The 25,255-nt window shown below is 34.6% G+C and overlaps 4 protein-coding genes, 1 non-coding gene and 1 pseudogene across 6 annotated transcripts; 2 read left to right on the forward strand and 4 right to left on the reverse strand.

The window, feature by feature from the left end:
- Window positions 1-3,263: 3,263 nt before the first annotated feature.
- On the reverse strand, window positions 3,264-6,342 carry LOC107905765 (catalase isozyme 1-like; annotated as a pseudogene).
- A 3,035-nt stretch (window positions 6,343-9,377) lies between these two features.
- Window positions 9,378-9,450, reverse strand: TRNAE-CUC (transfer RNA glutamic acid (anticodon CUC)). The gene has a single exon. It is a non-coding gene; the product is annotated as a tRNA-Glu (tRNA).
- Window positions 9,451-9,898: 448 nt separating this feature from the next.
- LOC107905766 (BTB/POZ domain-containing protein At2g30600) lies at window positions 9,899-15,873 on the forward strand. 2 transcript variants are annotated; one of them, XM_016832516.2, is made up of 13 exons: window positions 9,899-10,048; window positions 10,522-11,445; window positions 11,534-11,863; window positions 12,351-12,581; window positions 12,968-13,129; window positions 13,430-13,642; window positions 13,745-13,792; window positions 13,892-13,950; window positions 14,361-14,493; window positions 14,582-14,656; window positions 14,754-14,834; window positions 15,061-15,129; window positions 15,200-15,873. In XM_016832516.2, exons 2-13 carry the CDS (start codon window positions 10,657-10,659, stop codon window positions 15,416-15,418), a joined length of 2,409 nt encoding a protein of 802 aa, XP_016688005.1. In that variant the 5' UTR covers window positions 9,899-10,048; window positions 10,522-10,656; the 3' UTR covers window positions 15,419-15,873. The 2 variants fall into 2 exon arrangements, with proteins under 2 accessions (XP_016688005.1, XP_016688004.1); XM_016832515.2 differs by lacking the exon at window positions 9,899-10,048 and adding an exon at window positions 10,202-10,463 and having other exon boundaries at window positions 10,565-11,445.
- A 458-nt stretch (window positions 15,874-16,331) lies between these two features.
- LOC107902677 (small nuclear ribonucleoprotein SmD3a) lies at window positions 16,332-17,756 on the reverse strand. The gene is made up of 4 exons (XM_016828815.1): window positions 17,598-17,756; window positions 17,026-17,115; window positions 16,582-16,638; window positions 16,332-16,454 (listed from the first exon to the last, which is right to left on the reverse strand). The coding sequence occupies exons 1-4, from the start codon at window positions 17,754-17,756 to the stop codon at window positions 16,332-16,334; spliced, it is 429 nt and encodes a 142-aa protein (XP_016684304.1).
- A 563-nt stretch (window positions 17,757-18,319) lies between these two features.
- On the reverse strand, window positions 18,320-19,514 carry LOC107905768 (uncharacterized). Its single transcript, XM_016832517.2, has 2 exons — window positions 19,122-19,514; window positions 18,320-19,025 (listed from the first exon to the last, which is right to left on the reverse strand). Exons 1-2 carry the CDS (start codon window positions 19,228-19,230, stop codon window positions 18,472-18,474), a joined length of 663 nt encoding a protein of 220 aa, XP_016688006.1. The 5' UTR covers window positions 19,231-19,514; the 3' UTR covers window positions 18,320-18,471.
- A 3,006-nt stretch (window positions 19,515-22,520) lies between these two features.
- Window positions 22,521-23,885, forward strand: LOC107902678 (stemmadenine O-acetyltransferase). Its single transcript, XM_016828816.1, has one exon. It carries the CDS (start codon window positions 22,521-22,523, stop codon window positions 23,883-23,885), a length of 1,365 nt encoding a protein of 454 aa, XP_016684305.1.
- Window positions 23,886-25,255: the final 1,370 nt, after the last annotated feature.

The following is a 25,255-nucleotide window of genomic DNA, read 5'->3' on the forward strand; positions in this document are numbered from 1 at the left end:
CAGGGCTAATAGTGTCAAATTTAGCCACCCATCAAGTTCCGCAGCCACCATGGTTTTAAAAAAAAACAAAAATGCAATACAAGTTCCAATTTCTTTGAGTAAGTGAAGCATGCATCCCATAAATATCAACTGCTTTTAACAACGACATGTTAAATACCTCCTCCTTAAATTTCTTATCAGAATGAAATTACCCGAACAATTGAAATCGTATCTCTTAAATCTATGGAAAGCAAGTAAAATTATCTATACAAAAATTAGTAGCCACTTGTTTTAGTTTGAGGGGAAGTATATGGGGGAGTAAATTTTGGAGGGAAAATATTAAAAAAATTTGGAAGACATGGGTTTGGGGTAGATGGGAGGTGGGATGGGAAGGGAGGGAGAGTAAAATTTTGGTAGAAAATGGATTTTGAGTAGATTGGGGGATTGGGATGGAAAGAGAGTAAAAATTTTGGCGAAAAGAGAGAATGAGTAAAAGTTTTGAGAGAAAAGTAAAAAGATTTGGGAGTTTGAGGTAAAAATGTAAAATATTATAGTTTGATATTTGAATTATTCGAGTTATTCGAATTCGAAAACTCAACTCGATTCGAACTCGAAATTCGAAAAAAATTCGAGTTGACTCGAATAACTCGATTCGTTTAACTCGAAATTCTAATTTTTTTCGATTTTTTCAAATTAAATCAAATTTTGCTCATCCATTCCCTCCATCACTAAGCTTAAAATCTTTAATGGTATTAGTTCGTGTTCTATTAATAGTGCTATCATGAAAGAAATAGATAATTCTATCCCCACTACTAAGCCACTTCCTTCTTAACATTTAGTGCCACAACCTTTCCATGTGAGACAATACGTCATCATAGTCAATTACTAATTACTTACCTAAATTTAAACGGTAATTCAGATGAACCGTCTAACACCATCTTGACACTAGTAATCCTTACCAACTACTACCTTTTCCGCTTCCTCATATGGCTGAAAACATTTTTGTTCCAAACCTTAATTTCACTAGTGAAACATTCAACATTGGTAGCGATATCCCCATCTTCCTTCCCAATAGATTTATGAAACTCAGCAAACTTCGGGTGATTTTGCCAAGTAGCAATAAACCTAAAACGGCAAGAACACACTCCATTTTTGTTGAGAGCACCCCCTTGCGCTCTTCTCATCACCTAACTAAATTAAAATCACTACCTAAGGACCAGAGTTCATCTGCCTAAGGAACCAACTTATAGGGTTGATCCCAAAATAGTCTATATTTGGCAGCATTCAGACTACCATGAACAACAACAATACTATCTCCCTTATCCCTACAATGAATATGCACATATTGACTTGCAACATTGAGTATCTTAGTTTCTAATATCAACATTCCATTACACCCAAATTTCACTTGAGAATCTCCAAACTTTTGCATGGACTAACTTCAATTTCAAGAGTTTTGTATCATAGTGTCAATTATTAGGGTTTCAAACGTAGCCCGAATTCAATTTCAAGAGTTTTATATTTTTGCAATGCATTCAAATTAACAAATATTAAAGTGACATATCTGTGTTTCCCCCTTATAAGTGTGTGGTTTAATTTCCATTAAATTAAAAACAAAATACATTATTTAGCCTTCTTAGTGATAAGGAGAGGTTGATGAGAATCAATTGTTAGCTTCAAAATGAGAAAAGGTTTCCTTGTCCAATCCGCATTCAAAGAAAAACCATACAGTTGGGTTGAATCAAAATTCAACAAGTTCAGATTATTTTGTCAACCCATTAAAATCTGTTTTCTCTCCCTAGATTAATTTAGTTACAGCAGCTGTCCGAATGTTGGAGATGGTCCGATAATGATAAACAGCAAGCACATGCCTCTGAACATATAATAAACAAAGTCAATACAAGTAGGGGTGAGCAAAACTCGATTCGATTCGAAAAAATAAAAAAAATTCGAATTTCGAGTTAAACGAATCGAGTTATTCGAGTCAACTCGAATTTTTTTTGAATTTTGAGTTCGAATCTAGTTGAATTTTCGAATTCGAATAACTCGAATAATTCGAATAATTCAAATATTAAACTATAGTATTTTATATTTTTACCCCAAACTCCCAAATCTTTTTACTTTTCCCTCAAAACTTTTACTCCTTTCTACTTTCCCCCAAAACTTTTACTCCCCTTCTATCCCAACCCCCCAATCTACCCAAAATCCATTTCCCACCAAAATTTTACTCTCCCATTTACTTTTTCTCAAAATTTTACTCCCCAAAACCCTCAAAACTTTTTATTTTCACCCATAATTTTTACTCCCTCCCACTTTCCCCCTAAAACTTTTACTTCCTTCCAATCTCACCTCCCATCTTCCCCAAATCCATCCTCCCAATTTTTTTTAATATTTTCCCTCCAAAATTTTACTCCCCTATTTACTTTTCCTCAAACTTTTATCCCAAAAACTTTTTATTTTCTCCCTAATTTTTTACTTCTCACCTTTTACTCTCAAATAAAAAATCAAAATTATCCAAAAAAATCCCTAAACATAAATAGTAATAATTTTATTTATATCTACTATTTATATTATTAAATTAAATTTCACATTTTATATTATTTATATTATTAAATTGTTTAGTCATATTGAATACTTATATTAAAATTAAATTATTAATTATGCCATTAAATATTCATGTTAAAATTTTATATTGGTATCAATTTCACATTTTATCTTTAAAATAACTTTTATTAAAAATCATATTTTTACATTTAATATATTTTTTAATTCCAAAATACATAGTGACAAGAATCTAAAGATAATTGAAAAAACTAAGCAAACAAATAAGCTAACCCGTATATAAAAGATTAATAAATAAATTATGAGGTGATGAAAGTTAATAAAAATTTTGATTAAGGTGGACAAATTTTATTACGATAGGTGACACTAGTTACAAGGACCCAAAATTATTTTTTAAAATTTAACTCGAACAAATATATTTGATTCGATTCGATTCGAATTCCATCTCAGTTGACTCGATTCGAGAAAATTTCAAATCAAATTAAGATGATAAAATATGATTCATCAACGCAATTAACTCAAAATTTTTTCATTCGATTCGATTCAATCGAACGCTCACCCCTAAATACAAGTAAGCTTGAATGTTGAAAGATATTACAATTTACAAGTGGTGTTACTATTTTCCCAGTTTTGGTGCCGCGGGGAATCTAAGGTTTGCCATTGCCATTACCATTACCATTGCTATAATCTTTTCAGAACATATTTCTAGTCGGAGCATGAAGTAAGAGACGACAAAGACAATATTATTACAAACGACAAAGACAATATTATTACAAGCTTGTTCGGTATTACAATATGGCACAAGAACAAAAGGATCAATAAGTTTATGCTTCCAAAGAACCAGATGGGCGTTTCTACAGTCAGTCCTTACCCTGGGGAACTCCAAAGCATCCAGGTCAACAGTCCTTTCAAATGCTTGGCCTCACATTTAAACGACATGCTAGCTTCTGACCCAACGATTTATCAGCCTGTATCATATGCCCATCACGGATAATACTATCAGTAAGCTAAGTCCAAAGGTTGGGCCTATAAAGCTCACATAGAGATATAAATTGACAAGTATTAACGGGAAAAAGCATTCAACCTGAGACCAGTATGTGATCCATATGCTGCAGATTTCATGAGTGACACGTGGATCAGACAAGGCATCGACCCAGCGGTTGATGAACCGCTCTTGCCTAGTTGCAGCAAAAAAGAAACTTTGAGACTCGCATTTTTTTTTATTCCATTTACTTTAATTTAGAATAGTTGGGAACCCAATTATAACCTGTCGGGTGCCCAGGATCGGTATCTCTCTCCAGGCTGTTTGAAGTTGTTCTCCTTCTCAATAATGCACTGTGACCAAAAGACTTGATAAGTTCATTACTTCCAGAAACAAAACATATAGCAATTTGTAGATAATGTTTTAAGGTTGCATACTACAAGTTAAACAGAAATGAAAAAAGAAAAAGAGAATGTTTATCCCCTACTGTCTTCCCCATGCCTAGAAACCAGACAAACGTGCTGTTTTGCTATTGCTCATTGCATGGTGGGAAAGTATAAATTACTTCCAATGCTGCTTTTGCAGCTTTTACATCAACATTTAAAAAAGTCAAGTCAATGGTTGTGTGGAATAGGATTGTGTAAAAACATACATATAAATTCATGCAACTGAATAAAAATGAACCACATTGCTAAAATTAGCTGAAATCACAAACACCACTTCGAAGAGGAACTGACCTTCTCACGCTTTCCAGTGCAAAGAGCAGGAGGGATAGGGAACCTCTCAGCATGATGGGAAGGATCATACCTTGAAGGGAAGTAATTTATCTGAAAAACAGCATAATAGCATCTGATCAGAGCACTGATCATCACGACTACAGCATGCAAGTTAAAGATCTGTGCTGCTCTTGTAAACAAACATATATATTTAATTCATCTCATTAGCACATTATGGAATCCATTATTTGCTAAGGGAAATTAATGGAAAAAGAGTAAAGTACCTCCTCATCCCTGTGCATAAAATTCATAAAACCTTCATGGTGATTGTTGTGATGAGCACACTTGGGAGCATTAGCCAGGAGCTGCAGATAGTTTGGTCCAAGCCTGTGCCTCTGGGTATCAGAGTAGGAGAAGACACGAGTCTGGAGCAACTTGTCATCTGAATAGTAAATTCCAGGAACCACAATAGCAGGGCAAAATGCAAGCTGTTCATTTTCAGCAAAGAAGTTGTCAATGTTCTTATTTAAAACCAAGCGACCAACAGGCTGAAGGGGCAAGATGTCCTCAGGCCAGGTCTTGGTCACATCAAGTGGGTCAAAGTCAAATCTTTGTTCGTGGTCAGGATCTATTGTCTGGATAAAAAGCTTCCACTCAGGATAATTGCCAGCTGCAATTGAGTCATAGAGATCCTGAGTGGCATGGCTGTGATTAGATCCTCCAACCTTGATTACCTCTTCTTCTAGCAAGCATTTGACTCCACAAGTGGGCTTCCAGTGGAATTTCACATAGTGCGCTTTCCCAGCCTTGTTGATCAGAGTATAGGTATTCACACCAGAACCTTCCATGTGTCTATAATCTTGAGGAACACCTAAGTCGTCAAACAGGAAAGTGAACATGTGCAAGCTCTCGGGATGGTGTGAGAAGAAATCAAGGATCCTCCAATTCTCCTGGATGTGAGACTTGGGGTTGGGCTTAAGAGCGTGGACCATATCAGGGAATTTCATTCCATCACGAATAAAAAAGACAGGGAAATTGTTTCCAACGAGATCGAAATTACCCTGAGTTTACATCAAAAATTTTAGAATAAAAAGAGACACGCAAGTTGGAGAACAAATCATATTTCAACGAAGTAATGCATTAGAGACTCGGGATTGTATTCACTAACTCAGCCTTAAACCCAACAAAGACAATTATAAAATGAAACATATAAGAAAATCCTCAAAGCATGTTTTAACTTTTTAACTGATTTAGCAAAAGTTACAAGCACTCTAAAATTCTTTTAACTTTACAAATTAGAATGCACTAAATGTGCCCTTTAGATTGCTAACCAGATTAGAGACAGAAAGGAGATGGCAGGTGAACTCTTACCTCTCGGGTGTAAAACTTCACTGCAAAACCACAAGGATCTCTCAGGGTTTCCGGGCTTCCACGCTCATGGATAACAGTTGAGAAACGTACAATAACAGGGGTCTAAACGCCAGGGGCTCGCAGAAAATCTGCACATGTAAGCTGAGTAATGTCATGGGTGACCTCAAAGAAACCCTTTGCACTGGCTCCCCTAGCATGGACAACACGTTCTGGAATCCTCTCTCTGTCAAAGTTGGCAAGCTTTTCCACCAGATGATAGTCCTCAAGGAGGATTGGACCTGTCAAAGAGGAAGTGTAGGATCCATATTGTTAACAACATGTATTCAAAAGAAAATTATTCCCACAAAGAGTTTCGACTGTCCTTCAAGTTTTATAATTGATTGACAAAAATGCTAGCTGCAAACCTCAGTCCCCCGCCCAACATGCAGAAAATGGAAGAATATTTGAGGTAATGCATTGCATGAAACTACTATATCAGCCATGCGGTCAGATATGATAACATAAGGACACCATAACACCGAGGATGCAGATGCTGGTTATGGAAGACCGCTCAAAAAAAATTCATGACTGATAATCTGACGGTCAAGGTCGTGAATCTTCTTATGGAAATAAAAAAGGAAATATACCTCTGGGTCCAACAGTGAGTGATGAGTTGTTGTTCCAAATTGGAGCACCAGAATTGGTTGTCCAGAATGGGGAATTGAAAGCACTTGAAGGATGGTGCTGCATCATCCAATTCAGAATACCAATAAAAGAATGATTAGGCAGTAACTAAAGATAAAACTGCAGAGAAGTGCAAAAAGAAAATTACAACTTGTTTCATCAAACAACAAAGATATCATCAGAAAGAAGCTTGGTTGAAATGATTGATATTTTATGCTTGGAAGTGAAATATATTTCATGATTCCTCGTCCAATTCCCAATACCTCAAGAAACAAATCTTGAAGAACCCATGAGGAAGCAGGCAACAGTTTGTCACAAAAGTCCAATTTAAAAAAACAAAAACAAAAACAAAGAAAAATCAACAAAGATGAAAGAAGGGACACATCATACTCGATTTGATTCAATGAGGAAGTTGATACATCAGAAAAAGAAAGAGAGAGTCGAATTTAATCAAGCGAACGATAAAAATTACTATAATAGAAATAGAAGAAAAAGAATACCTTGTAGGGATCCATAAGCAAAGGGGGAGCAGAGCAGGTAAAGGAGCCGGAGGAAGTGAAATGTAGTGGTTTTGACGGAGTACAACTTATTCAGTTCGGTGGTTTATTTTTTATTTTTTGGACAAAAGTTCGGTGGTTTTAATGTTACATTATATGGTTATATACTTATATCCAAATAATACATATATATTATATGGTGTTTTTTAGAAAAAAAATTAAGGGATAATAATTTTTTGGCCCTCCAAATTTCTCTTATTTAATTTTCAAGTTTTTTAAATATTGAAATTTCAATTTTTTTTGTCAAATCATCTCATAATAGATGGGAAAATCAAGTTTTATTAACTTTGTTTATGTAGCATACACGTGGATTACCATATGAATGATATGTCAACATTTAATTAATTTTTAAAAAATTTAAAATATTAAAAAAAGTATACTTTTTAATAATTTTAGTGATTTTAATTTTAAAATATATATTTTTAATTTATTTAATTTAAAAATTTTTAAATATTATTATTTAGTGATATATTGTTCGTATGACGATCCATGTGTATGCCATGTCAATAAAGTTAAAAAAATGTAAAAATTTTCATCCATTATTAGGTGTTTTGACAAAAAAATCAAGTTCATTGGCTAAAAAAGACGAAAAATTAACTAGAAAGCTAAAATTACATTTTTTGTAAAGTTAGATGTTCAAAAAGGTCATTGTCAAAAAATTGTGTAGTGATTTTTTCATTTTCTTTATAATTTTTTACATTGAATTTTAATACGATTAAATATGTGTTCAATTTTTAAATTTGTAATTATTTTTGTAAAAAAATAAAACTTCGGTAATGATAATACACCTTATTCTAATTAATATAAAATAGATGGAATTTAATAAGGTTTAAAAAACATTATTTTAAAATAAAATAAAAGATATATGGATTTTACTTTTATTTTATTTTACCATTGTATTTTATTTAAATAATGATTTCGGTCACTTAATTCTAACAATTTTATTGAAAGATGTTTTAAAAGTATGAAATAATAAAAATATCATAATAATACTAGCTATAATTTAGAAAAAAAAAGTATTTCTATAATTTCATAATTGATTTGGTAACTCGTGTTTTAATAATAGTATAGATATTTTATATAAAAAAATTAATGTCTAAATAAATTATGATTATAAACATATTATAATTAAAAAGTACGTGGAAATAATTATAATTAAAAATAAATCAGAATTTTTTTACGTGGAAGGAATATATTATTTTTTAAAGTAGTAACTCATAAATATTTTTTAATGAACAAATAGACTTAAAATAGGTTATTACTTCTCATCACAATAAATTATATCATATATAAAATCAATTAATTAGTTATTAATTGTGATTCAAGCATGAATTAAACACAACTCCATTCATATAGAATAAGCTTGAGATATTTAAAACAAGAAGTAAGCGAGAAATTGAAATCCCCGCCCGATATTTATGGATTGGATATCATGAAATTGTTTTATGACAGAGAAATGTAAGAAAAAAAAAAAAAAAAACATGACAACTTTGTTTTGGTTCCTTGATCCTTATCCAAAACAAAGCTTTGGATTTTTGGGAGAGAAAATACGTGAACATTTATGTAAGGTGTGACATGGACCACTCCTATGATAACACGTGTGGAATAAAGTCCTTAGAACATTAGCGAGTTTTTATGGGGTAGGGTGAGCTTTATCCACAACATTGCTTCTTCACCCAAAGATGTAATAATTTGATCTAAGTTTATACAGGTCTTTTTTTTTTAATTTCCAAGTTAAATCAAATAAATTTATTATCCGACAATGTAACAATGTGTGATTTCGAGCATGCCTTTTGTTTTATATTTTCATGTTTCAACGTTGTTTCTATTTTTCTCTCCTTTGCTATACCATTTCTTTTTCCTTTTTTTTTAAAGGAGAAAGTATGTGAAACACAAGGCATTGAGTTAAGATGTGTACAAGGAATGTAATTGAAAAAAATCTCCCTATTTTTAGTACTTGATTAAATTAAATTTTATATTATTAGATAAATTAATTTAATTATTATATTATTTAAAAGAATCAAATAAAGTTAAAATAAAATAAAGTTAATGATTATTGTTTAAAAAAATATTATTTACTATTTAATAGAATTAACATTTTTTTAAGTTTTTATCATGGGCAAATGAAATTTTTTATTTAAAATTGAATTGTATTTAAAAAGAACAAATTTTAAGACAAATCTTATATAATAAATATTAATTTTATTACAATTTAATTTTTTTTGATTTTTTAAAAGTATAAATACTAAATTTGTTTATTTAATAATTATGGAATTAATATAATAAATATTAATTTTGTTACAATTTAAATTTATTTAATTTTTAAATAATATAAAAATTAAATTAATACAGTAACATATTAGTCATTATAAATGACTAAGCGGAAGAGTTGCATTGTGTCAGTGTATATTGGAATGGAAACCCTAATGGCCCAATCACGAAGCCATCGGCCATCGCAGTAATCTGATAGTCATCTGATAAATTTTGGGCCCCAAAATTACGACTTTGTCCTACAAAGGACTGAAAAAATCATTTGAAAAATATTTGTTCCGTTGCCGGGACTTGAACCCGGGTCTCTCGGGTGAGAGCCGAGTATCCTAACCACCTAGACTACAACGGAATTGTTCCATTGGCTAATAATATATAATAATAAATTATAAAATCTTGAATAATCTCTTATTTTTAGTAAAAATAAAACAGGAAAGAATGGTTGATCTCTTATTTTAATAAAACAGATTACTAAAGTCGATGGTTCTAATGTGTCCAGAAATTAAAATTACAAACTTAAAAAAAAAAAGAAAAAAGAAGCAGCGATCCAAATGTAATCTGACTTCACAATCATCATCAGACAAAGACAGGGACAAGCGCAAAAAATAAAATAAAATCTCGTTGCGTTCTTTTACGTGTCAATGTCACATAAACATCCACAGCTGCCACGCAGTCTTCGCCACGTTTCACCATCGATTCTACCATCACCAAATTTTAGCCATAAAATTCATTTCATTTTCAGATATTTTGAACTTCTATTTTGGAAATTATATTTTATTATCAAAAAATCAAGTTTGCCTGCTTAAGAGATAACCTACCCACGTTTTCTTTAAATGATGGACTACTCATTTTCCTGGATCCAAAGTACTTCCTTTCATTTATGGCCCCGTTAGTGCCAGGTAATTGAAAATCAGAGGGGGGAAAAGAATTGCCTCCGTGAAAATTTCCAGGTATATAAGTATATATAATATATAGATATATAAAATAATGTTGTCATAAGTGATGATTGCGTGGTGAGCATGGCTGTCTATCTTATGTCTTGTATTTTGTCTGTTGTGTGGACTTTCTTGGGCTTATTTTAAGGTTGCCTTTGGAGATATTTTTTATTGCGTATTGGTGTTGTGGTTGGATAAGAATGTGGCGTAGGATTGATAGCGAGGGTGAAGCAGCTGGGTGGGTTTAGATTTTTTTTCAAGTTGCACGATTCCAGCTCCTTCCAGTGTCCTATCTGATAGCGATGTTTGACTCCTTGCTCCTTTGCTTTAGTGTTAACCCCTTAGTTGATCACTTATCAGCATCTGTTTTTGGAGAGATCTTGGTCTTGATTTGCATCGTAATGTGCTTTTTAGATTCATTAATTACAAGGTAAGATTTAATCTAAACTTGCTTCTTTCTTCTTTTTTTTAATATGTTTTTTTATCAGATAAATGAAAGGTGGTGTGTGATATCTCCCCTCGCTATCTCAGGTTCCTATAAATAAGGCTGATTTTCTAGCTGAAGTTCTAAGTAAGTGGAAAGTATTGGGTTTTTTTTTTTCATTTAGGGAGAAAGAAAAAATATGGAAACGAAAGAGAAAAAGTTCCTGACGGTCGCTCCCTTTGAGTGTGCTTGGATAAAGGATCTTAAATTCCGTGAAGCTGGCAGAGGATGTGTATCATTCGATGCTTTCGCTCACAATGATGTTACTGTGGTGTTTAGGGAGAATGTTGGAAGTCAACACTATCATTATAAGAGGGATAACAGTCCTCATTATACTGTAATCATTGGTAGCCATAGGAACAGTAGGTTGAAAATTGAGGTGGATGGGAAAACTGTGGTTGATGTGGTAGGTATTGGTCTATGTTGTTCTTCTGCATTTCAGAGTTATTGGATCAGTATCTACGATGGGTTGATTAGTATTGGTAAAGGAAGATACCCTTTTCAGAATCTTGTGTTTGAGTGGCTAGATACAAATCCAAATTGCAGTGTTCAGTATGTTGGCCTTAGTAGCTGGGATAAACATGTTGGCTATAGGAATGTTAACGTATTGCCCTTGACTCAAAATCATTTGTCGCTGTGGAAGCAAGTTAACAGCGAATACAATGGCGATGGTGATGAGGAGTTGGAAGATGAACAAACGGGCTATGACAAATGGGGGCTTGAAAATTTTCTTGAGAGTTGGGAATTATCTGATATGTTGTTCATTGTTGGTGAGGAGGCAAGGTCTGTCCCTGCTCATAAGGTTATATTGCAAGCATCAGGGAACTTTGGTCTGAGCTCATCACATGAAGATGTTATTCAGCTACAGCAGGTAGCATATCCAACTCTGCATGCGCTTCTTCAGTATGTATATGCAGGCCAAACACAGGTAATACTAATGTTTCCCCTAAAGCCTACAGGCTTCAATGTTTTTGGCTTTTTGAGTTTTCTTATTTCTTGCTGTCTGTTGGGCAAAGATTTCAGAGGCACAACTTAGTTCGTTGTGGGGTTTGGCTTTACGGTTCGAAGTGATGCCACTAGTGAAGCAATGTGAGGAAGCAATGGAGCGGTTTAAAGCCAACAAAAAGTTGTCGGACTTGGGTGAGACTATGGAGTTATCATATGCAAGTTCTCATATCCACTTTGGAGGAAATTTCTGTTGTGGGCTCCCAATAAACATGCAGAGACTCCAACAATTGCTTTTAACAGGCGAGTACAGTGACATTAGCATTTACATTGAGGGTCAAGGTCTCATTGCTCGGGCTCATAAAGTCATTCTCGGGTTATATAGTGTCCCATTTACAAAGGTGAGGTCCTCATACCTCTTATGAAATAATACTGAAAGGTCTTTTGCAGTTGTATATAAATTGAACTTAGCTGCAGTTGTGTTAGGATATGTTTCTTATAGCTTGCCAAGATATTGCTTGTCACCGTAATATTTAAGTTGAAAGTTTTGGGATAAAGAAATGATTTTCTTGTTTGGCTTTCTCTGCTTCGCCATTGCTATCAAATTTATAATATGGTGAGCTCAAATAGCTTCCAGTTTGATATAGGTTTTATTCCAACTATCTTCATTAGGATTTGCTCACTAGGGCAGCTGCCTTTGGAGAAGGAACTGAAATAGGCAAAACTTTTGTTTAATTAAAAAATGAGTGGTTAACCTTCATATTTATTTCTAAAAGAAAGAGGTCCTTGTGCTCATCATGTTTCCTCTTCATTTCAACTTTTTTTGTTTTTGGTTGTCAGTTTGGTTGTGTCAACAGTTTTTGACTAATATAATTAATTGCCCTACAGATGTTCACGAATGGAATGTGTGAGAGCAACTCGCCTGAGGTTTGTTTAAGGGATGTTTCTCCAGCAGCATTGAAGGCTATGCTTGAATTCATGTACTGCGGGGATCTCAGGATTGAGGATAATGAGGACTTTGGTACCTTGTTACTCCAGCTCCTTCTGTTATCTGACAAATTCGGAATCTCTCTTCTTCATCAGGAATGCTGCAAAATGCTTTTAGAATGCCTCTCAGAGGTAGTTTATTGATCTATAGCTTATGGAATAATTTGATTTTATCATTTTGTATTTCCATGCAGATATGCTTTCTTGCCAATGTCACATGTTTTTTTGCATGAATAGAATTAAGAGAACGGAGAAGTGAGTTGCGGTTTCGGAGTTCTGAAAACAAAAGATGAGATCCCTTTTATAAATAATGAATTATAAAAATATTGATACCTTTCATGTACATATTACATGCAGGGACGGAGTTCTAGTGGAAGATGGTCATACAACAACTTTTTCTATTTTGCACAAGTTTAATGGACGAGGAAGCAGACAATAGGGCTTATATAATTAGTTGTCCTACAGATGTTCACAATATGGCTGTTGCTTGTGAAGCTAACTGTTGAACTTTGTTGCAGGACTCTGTCTGTCCGATCCTCCAAGCAGTTTCCTCAATCCCATCATGTAAACTTATCAAGGAAACTTGTGAAAGGAAGTTTGCAATGCACTTTGACTACTGCACTACTGCAAGCCTTGACTTCATTTCTTTAGACGAGACAACTTTTAGGAATATTATTCAGGTGGGTCTTCACTTGTCAAAACTTGTATGATATGTTGGCTATCTTAGGATGAGGCTGACATGCTCTACCCATAGAACATAATTTCCAACATGGAGACTGAGAAGCTGTGTAGTGATGGCTTTATGATGCTACAATTTAAGTGGCTAGTCAGTACATAGTTATATGGATAGAGATGAGAAACTTAAAAGAAATATGCTAAAATTATTTCTATTTCTCTGTCAAGGTTCTTTTGGTTACTACATTGCTAGACTTGGGATTTTATAGGTTTCCTTATGGTTATAAATTATCGACTCCTTGCAGCATCCGGATCTAACGGTAATATCTGAAGAAAGGGTTCTCGATGCAATTTTGATGTGGTACATGAAATCAGAGAAATTGTGTGGATGGGAAGTGGTGAATGAGCTAATTACAAATTCAACCTTAGAATGTGTGTTCAAGGACAGGCTTAAACTGGTGAATGACTTGCTTGCATCAGTGCGGTTCTCTTTATTGCCATACCCCCTGCTAAAGAAGGTAAAAAAAAACCCTGGATCCAAGGGTATGTATCAAAGAGTGCTATGATATGACTATGGCCGGGCTATAAACTGCTATTTTGTTTTTTCAATGATGTTGCAGTTAGAAAAAACCAGTCTAAGCACGCAGATTTCTGCTTTTGGTGATCTTGTAAGTTTGCATTCCTCTTCGAAGAAACATTTTGGATATGTGTTTTGATACCATATTTTTGTTTCCTCCTTGGCTAATGTATCTTGTTTAATGAAATAGGTTAAGGAAGCCATTAATTATATAGAATGCGGAGCAGCAACACATGGAAATGACCAGAAGTAAGTCCTGTTTTGTGCTTATAAATCTTGATATTTTGCTCATATGGGGTTTACATTCGTAACTAAAATGTCAATTTCATTAGTGAGAAATGGAAATTATGATTGAGAATTCAACACATAAACAGTGAAGAGAAACTAAGTCCACTATCATCTCCTCTCTTAGGGTTTATTTTGCTTGTGGTTATCCTCACTTGCCCATCAGGGCAGGTCTTATAGTCATGGTCTTTTGATTCTTTCTGAAAGAGCTATTTTAGAAATCTTGCCTTTTGATGCTAGACTTGTTACAGAAGACTTTTAGGTATTTATCTGCATTCTGTTTGAAATGAATTTCCAAAGAGCCAATACTGAATGGCTTAGGAGTAGTGTTCCTGGGTAATGAATTGACCAACACTGATTTCTATTTCGTGAAGTGAAAGATTTCAACATAGACGTTCCAGTTATAAGGAGCTACAGTATATATGTGATGGGGATAGCAATGGAGTTCTGTACTTCTCCGGGACATCATATGGGGAACATCCTTGGGTTAACCCTGTTCTGTCTAAGGTGAAATACTCGAATCAATCCTCTTTGATTTTTCTTTTCATAATGCAGTTACTGTTCCTTACCCCCTCTTTAACTTTCCATGCTTCAGAGAATTACTATTACAGCTAGCAGCCCTGCTTCAAGGCACACAGATCCCAAGGTTTTGGTATCAAGAACTTACCAGGTATGATGAACCAAACCTTTTCAAAGGTCTCTACAACAAGCCTAAAGCATAATGCATTCATTATTTTGCTCGAACTAAATGGTATGCCCTGCATCAGGGAACATGTTTTGCTGGGCCCCGTATGGAAAACGGAAATATCTGTGCATGGTGGATGGTTGACATTGGCAAAGATCATCAGGTTTCTGCTCTATTCTTCCTCTTATTAACCTGCCATACTAAAAGATCGTTCATTTAGTTGTAGTAAGCTGTGAGCGAACAAGTTCCTGGTGTCTGTTGGTCTCTTACAGTCATAAGTATGTACCGGGTTAATTTGAGTGTGCTCGGCTCTACTAAAAGAATTTAAGTGGAAGTGTCGCTCTGAGTAACTGTAACAATCTTCTAAATGCCAAATGTGATTAATGCAGCTTATGTGCAACTACTACACATTGAGACAGGACGGCTCCAGGGCATACATAAGGAATTGGAAATTTCAGGTAAATATGTACTATTAAGTAAATTCTAAACAGTGGAAGCACTGTAATTTAACTCTCCTCGACGTTCCAGGGTTGTATGGATGGAAAGACTTGGATAGATTTGAGAGTGCACGAGAATGACCAAACAATGTGCAAGCCAGGTCAGTTTGCATCATGGCCTGTAACTGGACCAAATGCTCTGCTTCCATTTAGATTCTTCAGGGTTCTACTCACTGGTCTGACCACGGATGCCTCAAACCCCTGGAACTTATGCATTTGCTTCCTGGAGCTGTATGGTTACTTCCGTTGAATGTGAAATTAATATGTGCATCTATTCTGGCGTTTTCCAATAGCAGTTCCTTTTCAAGTTTTTTTTTTTTTTTGACCTACCACCGCGTACAGTTCTACCAAATAAAATTTATGCAGTTGACGTTGAGAACTGAATTTACCTCGTGCGATTCCTGCCACTGAAAAAATCCCTTGATCGAAAATATGTAACATGGCAACTCCATGTAAAAGTATGTTGTTGTGGGTCATTCGCCCTCAAGATACAATACATCACCTATACACTTGATATCATAAAAGCCAACGCCCATCTCTGCACAAGGCAGGTGCATCTTCTACACTTAAATCCACCGATACACTTGATATCATAGTGATCAGAGGTAGATAGTTCTTTGTGTTGTATATTGGAGACTACCGAGATTACCATTGTTCACTTTTACTTACATTCAAATGATTATATAAAGCTGTTGACTGCAAAAAGATTCGTATTCCTTTATGGCATAATGGCATTACAGGTGCTGGGTCAGATTATATTTTGCATCTTTGCACTAACCTATAAACACAAAATTAGATGTGCATGCTTTATCAAATCCTGGAAAATACCCGTGCCTCATGAACAAGAAAGCCATTGTATATAACATCATTTCAAAATTTCAATTCATTCATACAGAAAATGAGCAGTCATCCGGTTACATATGCGGGCAAAATTACTTCGCCTCAATCTAGTTTCGTCTTTATCAACATAATGAAAGAGTACCCTTTTACCTCAAGGCAATTCTCAGGAATCAACATCATGAATGAGTACCCTTTTACCTCAAATATGAGTACAAATTTAGTTCCTAAACTCGTGGCAATTCTCAGGAATCAACAAATGAAAGAGAACCCTTTGACCTCAAATATGAGGAGCACAATTTTGGTTTTTAAAGTAAAGGTAATTCTCAGGTAGCCTCAATGATGAACGCTGCTCCTGACAGAAGAGACCGCAATGCACTTAACAAGACAAAGTTACCTTCGAACAGATGGTTCAACACCTCTACCGGCTGTTGTGCCTCGGCCAGCAGCTTGAGCATGTTAAAAGGAAAAATAAAAGTTAAAAGATTGGAGCACAAGAACAAGTTAAAGACATTACTAAATAGACAAGCAACCAATATGTGGGTTTCATCTTAATTACGGGAAAGGTGGACTTACTTTGGCTCTCATGGCAACTGCTCTACCTCTGCCAACTCCAAGAGATGAGCTCTTACCCTTCAAGAACTTATGAAATATGTTAGAAATCTTCTAACATGTGCATAGTGTAAGAAAATACATAACCTGCAAGTAGATACACACCTTGATTTTAGCATCCAGACGTTAGAACATAGGAGCATTTTTCAACATGTCTGGTATGACCATAAATCTGTCAAAATACAACCAAATTTTAATATAAAAACAGTCTGATCAGAACATAAGCAAACCCTACTTGACTACCCTCAAATACTACTCCACCTTTAAATCCTATAAAAAACAACGGTACAAGACGAAGAGAAGGAGACATGATACCTGACTTTATTACTTCGAATGAAAACATGCTCATGCTGTGATACCTTTCCATCCTGAAGTGAAGGCAAAGCAAATAATTGTAGAATCACTTACAATTTGATGTAAAGGAGAGGAAGAAAACAAAGAAGCAAAAGCCAAAGAGAAGGCGAACATGCTTTTGAAAGGGATGTCTACTTCTGATTTCTGAATATATAAATGGAAAATACAGGCACTTAAATCACAATGATTTTCCTTGGAAAGAAAACCGGTACATTCTGAGTAAATATCTGATTTCCCCAATGCAACCCTCATTGCAAAGGAATTAATTATATGAAGAAAAGAACCAAGATGCAAGGAACTAAAACATTTCATTAAATCGGGTAACTACATGAATTTTATAAGATACGATTTCAAGCCTAAATTTGTTTGTGTCTATAAACAACAATAAATAAAATCCAAAGACAAAGTAGAGTGATTACCCAGTCATAGCCCCCACTATCTGTCTCCTAGGATTTAACCCGTTTATAAACTTAAGTACGGGATGTCCGTCACACAATGCCTACACCTAACATCAAATATTAAAGCATTTTAAGGTTTATCACTGGCTGAGATGAAGAAATCAAACTCATAAACTATCGAACAGCTAAAAGGAAAACAAACGAAGGTAAGAGAGAAAAGAGAAGTACTTTAGCAGTGAAGGTGATGTTGTCGAGCTGGCAATTCCAGTTATCCTCGCATTCGATCATGCTTCCTCTGTAAAGCTCTCCGCTCTTGAGTTCCACCGTTACCACCTGACCTGAACCCTCATGTAACAGCTTCACCGGAATGCCCAAGCTCCGGCTCATCGTTTCGCTCTCTTCTTTCTTTATGCTGATCACTTGCTACACTTCTTCGCTAAATCCTAGTGCTGGATCAAATTTGGCTTTGCCCGGGATGTTAATTGTGTATAAACACCATTCCGAGCAGGAGGACTAGTAGCAGATTGAAAAGAAAAACCTACACTTGTCACTGATTTATGATATTAACTTAAAATTTTTTATAAAGATTAAATTATACAGCCAGATTGGAGTCTGCTGATTTGCTCTTATGATTCACATTTTGGTTCTCGTCCCCGTCCTCTGATCCCCGCAAGTCCTTAAATTGTGTCATTTAAATATCAATAAATCAGAGCATATATTTGTTATTGGCTTTTATATTTGATTCGGTTTCCTACTGTCTACAGGTTTCAATAACTTTTGGTCACAGAGAAACTCAAAGCAGATGTTTGAAGGAGTGAAGACTCAAAGCAAACAATTTTTATAGCTTCTCATAACTGTTGATGAATGAAGAGAAGCAGCAAATTTCATATTCAGCAAATCCTTTTCTTTGTTTCTATGCTTTTGTTTAACAAGAAAATAAAAAAACTGAATGCTACAAATATTTGAGCATCTCCTATTCATATTCATCAAACAAAAACATTTACCTACTAAATCCAAAGCATAATCATAATCCATTAAAAAAAATGGAAGCCCAAATTTCTTTAAAAAAAACAAAGCCTAAGAGAAATCCAGCTTTCAATTTTCAGACCCTTCTACCAACTCGTCTAGTCGTAGTTTTGCTTGCAGTGCCTGTCACAGACATAGACGAGTTGTAATTATTGACAGCAAGGGGAGGCTTCTTATACTTATTCTCGTTAGCCTTGCTCATGCTTCGGAGCAGATACCTGGGAGTCTGACTCTCATTCCTCTCCATGGAATAAGCAGCAGACACCGATTTCCTCAAGCTCTCCAGCTTCTTCGACTCTCTTTTCTTTGATGATTCAATGGTTACACCAAGTCCATGATGGTGCCCACTCTTTGACTCCGTCCCGGTTTCGCCTTTCCTTCTCTTAAGCCTCTCGTTTCTCCTCGCCGAGTACTCCTCGTAGAACCTGCCTCTCTCAAACAGACTAGTCGACTTGGCGCCCACACTGGTCTCACCAAAACCAGCGTTTTCCTTTTCCCCATTCCCAACTTCACGTTTAACCATCGTAGCCAAAGCCTGTAACTCGCAAGAAATGGACCGATATTCGGGTCGAATCACTGATTCTTCGCCTGTCCAAGCACGAACCGGCTTTTGGGATTTCGTCAAAGAACCTTTACAAACAAACATTTACTCCCAATTAAAAAACCAAACCAAACCAAAAAAAAAAAAGGAAAACGAAATGAATCACTAGTTATAACCGTAGAAACCTGGCGGGGTTTGCAGGGAGGTTGAGTTGGAACGGAGGACTCGACGGGGTCGTACGCGGATAGGCGATTTAGCAAGCGGAGGCTTACGATCGTACCTCATCTTAGACATGTTGTCTAATTTTCCCCTCTTACGGAGAAACTGCGGAGTTTCAAACAGAATATTAACGAAGCTTGTCGAGAAAGATTGTGAGAGCAGAAGTTATGTTTGAATCGTCGAGACTGTTTCAACTTTTTGAGGCGTTGGCTTTGGTTACTTTTCTTGGGTGTTGTTATTTTTAATACTTTTTTGATTCAGTATGTCGGCTGTTTTTTTGCGAGACAGTGAAGTAAGGTTTAAATTTTGAAATTGGAAATGAGAGATGAGGGAGCGTTTCAAACGGTCATATCCTTTGATTTTTGACTGCTTACAATATACTCAGATTTAAATGGTAGGTTTGGTAAGAGATGGTGATGGACAGTGGATACTTACCATAAAAGGCCTTGCTTGAAAACTAAGCCACTAATTAAATTAAAAGGCCCAATAGCCCACATCCAAAGTACACAGGTAAGCGGTCAAGATCGAGACAAAAGGGATGCAAAATGAGAGAAGTGATTACAACCATTAATAGGATAGAATTAGTATTAATTAAATTAATCAATTTTTTTAATTTTTAATCATTAATTGAATTAAATTTATTTTAAAAAAATTAACTGAACTAAAATATTTCAGTTAATTCAATTGATTAACTGAAATTTATATGTTTTTATTTTTTTTGGTCAAAACAAGTATAAAACATATCCAAAAAAATTTGATAATGTTTATTTAACAGAATTAACCGAAATAAAACTACATATAATTTGTATTATTAATTATTAAGTTTGATTAATTATCCGATTTTAAACTGAATTAACTAATAGTCGAACTTCGAAAAAAATTATTAATCAAACTTCGACTAAATTAGATTTGTTAATCGATTGATTAATCGAATTAGACTTGTTCGGTCAATTAATTAAGCTTTAACTGAAATTTGATAATGACTACGGGTAATCAGTTTTAGTCATAATTTAAGTTGAGTTTCAGTTTTAATTTTTTGTTATTATTTAAAGTACAAACTACACAGGGTGGTGAGAAGTCAATTAGTGGTAAGGTTTTTTTTTGTGATTTAATTATAAAAAATTGCAAAATAGTTATTCAATTATTTGATTTTGTTTTTTCTAATAATCAATTGATTAGCAATAATAAAATTTGGTAGCTTTTAAAATTGGCATACTAACAATTTTGATCCTCAACATTTATGCTTTGTGTCAATTTAGTATTGATTCTAAAAAAAATTAATCCTTAACATTTAGACGTATGTAATTTGGTTTTTCTTTTTAATTTTACTTTTCTTTTTTTCACCTAAAAAATAAATTTATTAGTTAAATTTAATAGAGAAAATATACTAAAAATGAAAACACCCAAAAATATAAGATAATAATTTTTATATGTTCTCATTCTTTTAAAATTTATCTTTAACGTCACAAAGAAATATTAAAGTGCAAAAAAATATTAAAATACAGAGAGTTAAAAATTTTAAAACTAAGACTAATTTGATAAAATATATAAATGTTGAGAATTAAAATGATTATATACCAACTTTAAAAGGTAGGATAAAATAACGTTTAGATTTTTTGTAATAAATGAAACGGCGTCGTTCAGCGGATAAGAACCTAATAATGAAACGATACTTTTTAGTGGCTGTTATTAGTTGTAAGGTGAAGTAACAAATTGCTGTTGAGTGTCTATAATATTCTTCTCTTCTCTCTCGTCTTTTTTTCATTTTTATAATTTTTTAAATTTTTATAAATGAGTCATAAAAAATTTATTAGTTTATTAGTACTTAGATGATTAATAAGGTAATTTATTCGTATTTAAATTATTCATCTTGGTTCAATTTACAATTTATAAGTTAAAAATTAATAATTATCTCAAACAAATCGAGTGGCTTTAATCTTTTAGAAAATAAAAATAAAATACTCATATTTAAATTAGTGGGCGAAACTTTAAAATGGTAATGGACAAACCACAGGGTAAAATTCGAATTACAATCCATATTGACCAAACGCAACAGCTAAATAAGGAAATTTCAAACAAGTGGCCTACATAGAAATAATTGGGGGCATTGTTTTTTCCATGTATAAGGATTCAAAAAAAGAAAAGTAGGCCACAAGAAGCAATCCACTTTGACTAAAATGCAAACACAATGAATTTCCAGGAATTAGCGTATGTAGAGAAAAGAATGAATGGCTCAAAAGAAGCATTTCACTTTGACAAAATGCAACATCTAGATAAGGAATGCACGTGTAGAAATAAAGTGGGGCGTATTTTTTTCCATGTAATGAGCCCACGTACCAAAAAACAAACAATAGGAACTGTGGCAACAACAATCGAGTGAGGTGACTAGATTCGCAGCTTCATATGCATTTTCCAACTGCGCTAATTCGATTGTTAGTAAGGATCACTTGCGGTGAATATTATGTCACATGATGATGATCATTTCAGAGATGATAACAAGAGATATGGTGGAGGAAACACAAAATATATTCCTATAAAGAGATGCTTGGCTTGACATGTTGCATGAATATAGCACAAGTTCTTTGAGATTCGGACGGCAAATCTTCCATAAAACAACTACTAAGTCCCCAAAACAAAAGCTTGGTGGTATGATTAATTAATCAATTAATTAAAGGGTCTGAATATCAGTTCGCACTAGTGTTAGGGTCCATCAGGTAAGCAGAAACCTCGGTATCATCTACATTTCCCATCAAACTTGTCCACATTGTTAGTATTTTTTTTATCAAAATTTTCTTTTTTTGATATGTTGATTTGACTCTTCATATAGTGTTACATATGAGTAACAAAAAATAAATATGTTAAATTACAAAATTTTGACAAAAATTATAAACAACAATAATGGTTGAACTGGTATTTTTAACCTAAAAAATAGGAGGTTGTATTTTCAACTTTTAAAGTACAATGATTAAAACTCATATTTTGGATAAGTACAGGGAGTAATATCATAATTTAACCTTTTCAATATTATCAATAAACCAAAGAAATAAGACTGGAGACGATGATAACAAGGACAAGGACGTGGAGACTAGAGGATCAATTTGGTGGTAGCTTTAGTCTCTTTATTTGACAAATCCGACTTCCTCTATATGTCATCCAATCTTAGAAGGAACAGCATCTAATGTTAAAAGGATTCGCCTCTGCTCTAAAATTACAGTAAACGACAGCAGAGGACTCTTTGTAAATGAGTGCTTGGTGATGATCTCACTCTAGACATTTCACCTTTGCATATATATATATATGTAGGTTGAAGCTATTAGTCCTTGCTCAAAAACTAAGTGGATTTAGTTAAGACAAAAATACTGAAAATGGAAGTGGAAATCATTTCTACGCAACTCGTAAAACCATCTTCTCCAACACCTCCACACCTTAAAATCTTCAAACTTTCGCTTTTGGACCAGCTTATTCCAGCTCCATATGCTCCTACCATCCTGTTTTACCCTATGGATTATGAATCCACTAGCCATCTCGAGATGGATCCCAACAGATTCGAGCTGCTGAAGAAATCTTTATCCGACACCTTAACACGCTTTTACCCTCTTGCAGGAAGGATGAAAGACGATTTGTCCATCACGTGCGACGACCAAGGAGCTTATTTCGTTGAAGCTCGAGTGAACTGTCATCTCCACGAGTTTCTCAATCGACCCGACCTCCTCTTGTTGCCTAAATTCCTTCCCCGCGACTTCAATTCGAAGGAACCGGTTGCAGGAACTTGTGTGACCAATATTCAAGTGAACATGTTCCGCTGTGGCGGTATGGCCATTGGCATATGCATTTCACATAAGATTCTCGACGGTGCCGCCCTAAGCACCTTTCTCAAAGCGTGGACTGCAACAGCTCGTGGCTGTAAGGAAGTTATATATCCCAACTTCATTTCTACGTCTTTGTTCCCCGCCACCGATGATATGTGGCTTAGGGATTCATCACTGAGGATGTGGGGTTCTTTGTTCAAGAAAGGCAAGAGTGTTACTAGGAGAATCGTATTCGGTGCTTCATCAGTAGCCGCTCTCAAGGCCCAAGCTACCATCTCAGGCGTCCGATGTCCTACTCGAGTTGAGACTGTTTCAGCTTTCTTATGGAAGTGCACCATGGCCGCTTCCAAAGAAAAAAATGGTCGCCATAGCAGTAGACCTTCTTTATTGACCCACATAGTGAATCTACGGAGAAGAATGGCGCACAACATGGAGAACTCTACGGGGAATCTCCTGTGGGTAGCATCAGCGAAAAGTAGCAAGGCTGAGAATTTGTCAGATTTGCCTGACTTGGTAGGACGGTTGAGGGAAGCAATATCAAGGGTTGATGGTGACGTTATAAAGAAACTAAGAGATAATGATCAAGGGAAATCTCTGTTTTCTAAAGCTCTTACAGAAATAGGTGATGAGGTCTCCAAAGAAGGACTGGAGCATTATGGGTTCACCAGTTGGTGTAAGTTGGGGTTTTACGAAGCTGATTTTGGATGGGGAAAACCTGTATGGGTCAGCAGTTTTGGGATGGAAAATGCAGTGTACATGAATCTCATCATTCTGGTGGACATAGTAGCTGGTGATGGCATAGAAGCATGGGTGACCTTGGATGAACAACACATGGCAGCACTTGAACGTGACGGGGAGCTCCTCCAATTGGCTATGTTTGATCCCAGTCCTTTGATGATCAGCAACTCATTTCTGCATTAGCTTGTTCATATCGATTAGTCACTTTCATTTTTTTCTGGCAATCAAAGAAAAAAATATGCAGTAAAAACTATGGTAAATCGCAAGTGTATGTTGAGTTGCTGGTAATTAGAGTTTTGACCAATGTGATGAATGAGATTAGTTCATCACCGTGACCATCCAATCCAACATCCAAAGTGGAAATGGACCGGCAAGATGAAGGTTGAGACCCCAACAATCAAGCTACGAAAGTTCAGCCCAAAAAGACACCTATGCTAGTGTTAAGACCCGTGCATCAAGGTTTGTGACTAAGGCGCTCATTATCGAGTTAAATTGCTCTTGATCCGATAAACATTCGAGTAATTTGTATTCTAAACATAAGATAGTAGAAAGTTTAGTTTTTCTTACAACTCTATATTATAGATTAGTGTCAAAGTGAGTTATTCAATGTACAATTAATAGGAACTCAAACTTTCTTAAAATTTTATATTGTAGATAAGTTTAAATGTGAACCTTGTGTAATTTAGTTTATGCCATTAAAGGGAGCTATATTGAGGCTTTTTGTATCATTTACCATTGAGTGATCAATACATAACAAATATTTAGAGTTTTTCTTACTTTCTGCTTGAATAATCAATATATGGAGTATTTAGAGTTTTTTTTTCTTTTACTTTTCTTGCTTTTTGCCTGTTTCGCTTAATAGCATTTTAGTTTCGGTGCATTTATAGTTTTTCTTACTTTTTAGCTTGCTTAATCAATATATAAAAAGTATTTAGAGGTTTTTTTTTATTATACCTTTTTGCTTGTTTCACTTAGTAACTTTTTAGTTTCGGAGCATCCAGATTGATTTAAGCAATTTTAAACGAATTCTTCTTGTAAGGCCGCATAATTATAGCTTAGGCCCGTGACACAAAGTCCTATCGCTCTGCTTAAGGTTTTACAATTCGCTCGATTAAAAATCAAGACTGTGATCATGACACTAGAACCTAAAGCTCCATTGAAGGCCGCACAATTTGCTTGTTAAAGCCCAAGCCCATGATCGTGACACTAGGACCCCCCCACTAATGATTCTTCCTATATAAAAAAATCAATATATGTAGTACTTCCTTCAACAAAAATCTATAAATCGTTTAAATAACACAAAAGGATGAAAAAGGCCCCTTAATACTTACTAATAATATTAAGTACTTCAGTTAACTAAAACTTTTAGTTGATGAATTCGATTGTTAATGACATTGATATAATTGATGATACTCATCAAGAGATGAAACATGGCATGCCACAAGAAAGAATGTTTTCATGTTATGTCACATTAACTAAAAATTAATATTTTTAAAAAATATATAATAAAAATTACATTTAGAATGAACTTGAATAAATAGTAATCTAGATCA

Source organism: Gossypium hirsutum, chromosome A05 (genome assembly GCF_007990345.1).
Source record: "Gossypium hirsutum isolate 1008001.06 chromosome A05, Gossypium_hirsutum_v2.1, whole genome shotgun sequence".
NCBI lineage: Eukaryota > Viridiplantae > Streptophyta > Magnoliopsida > Malvales > Malvaceae > Gossypium > Gossypium hirsutum.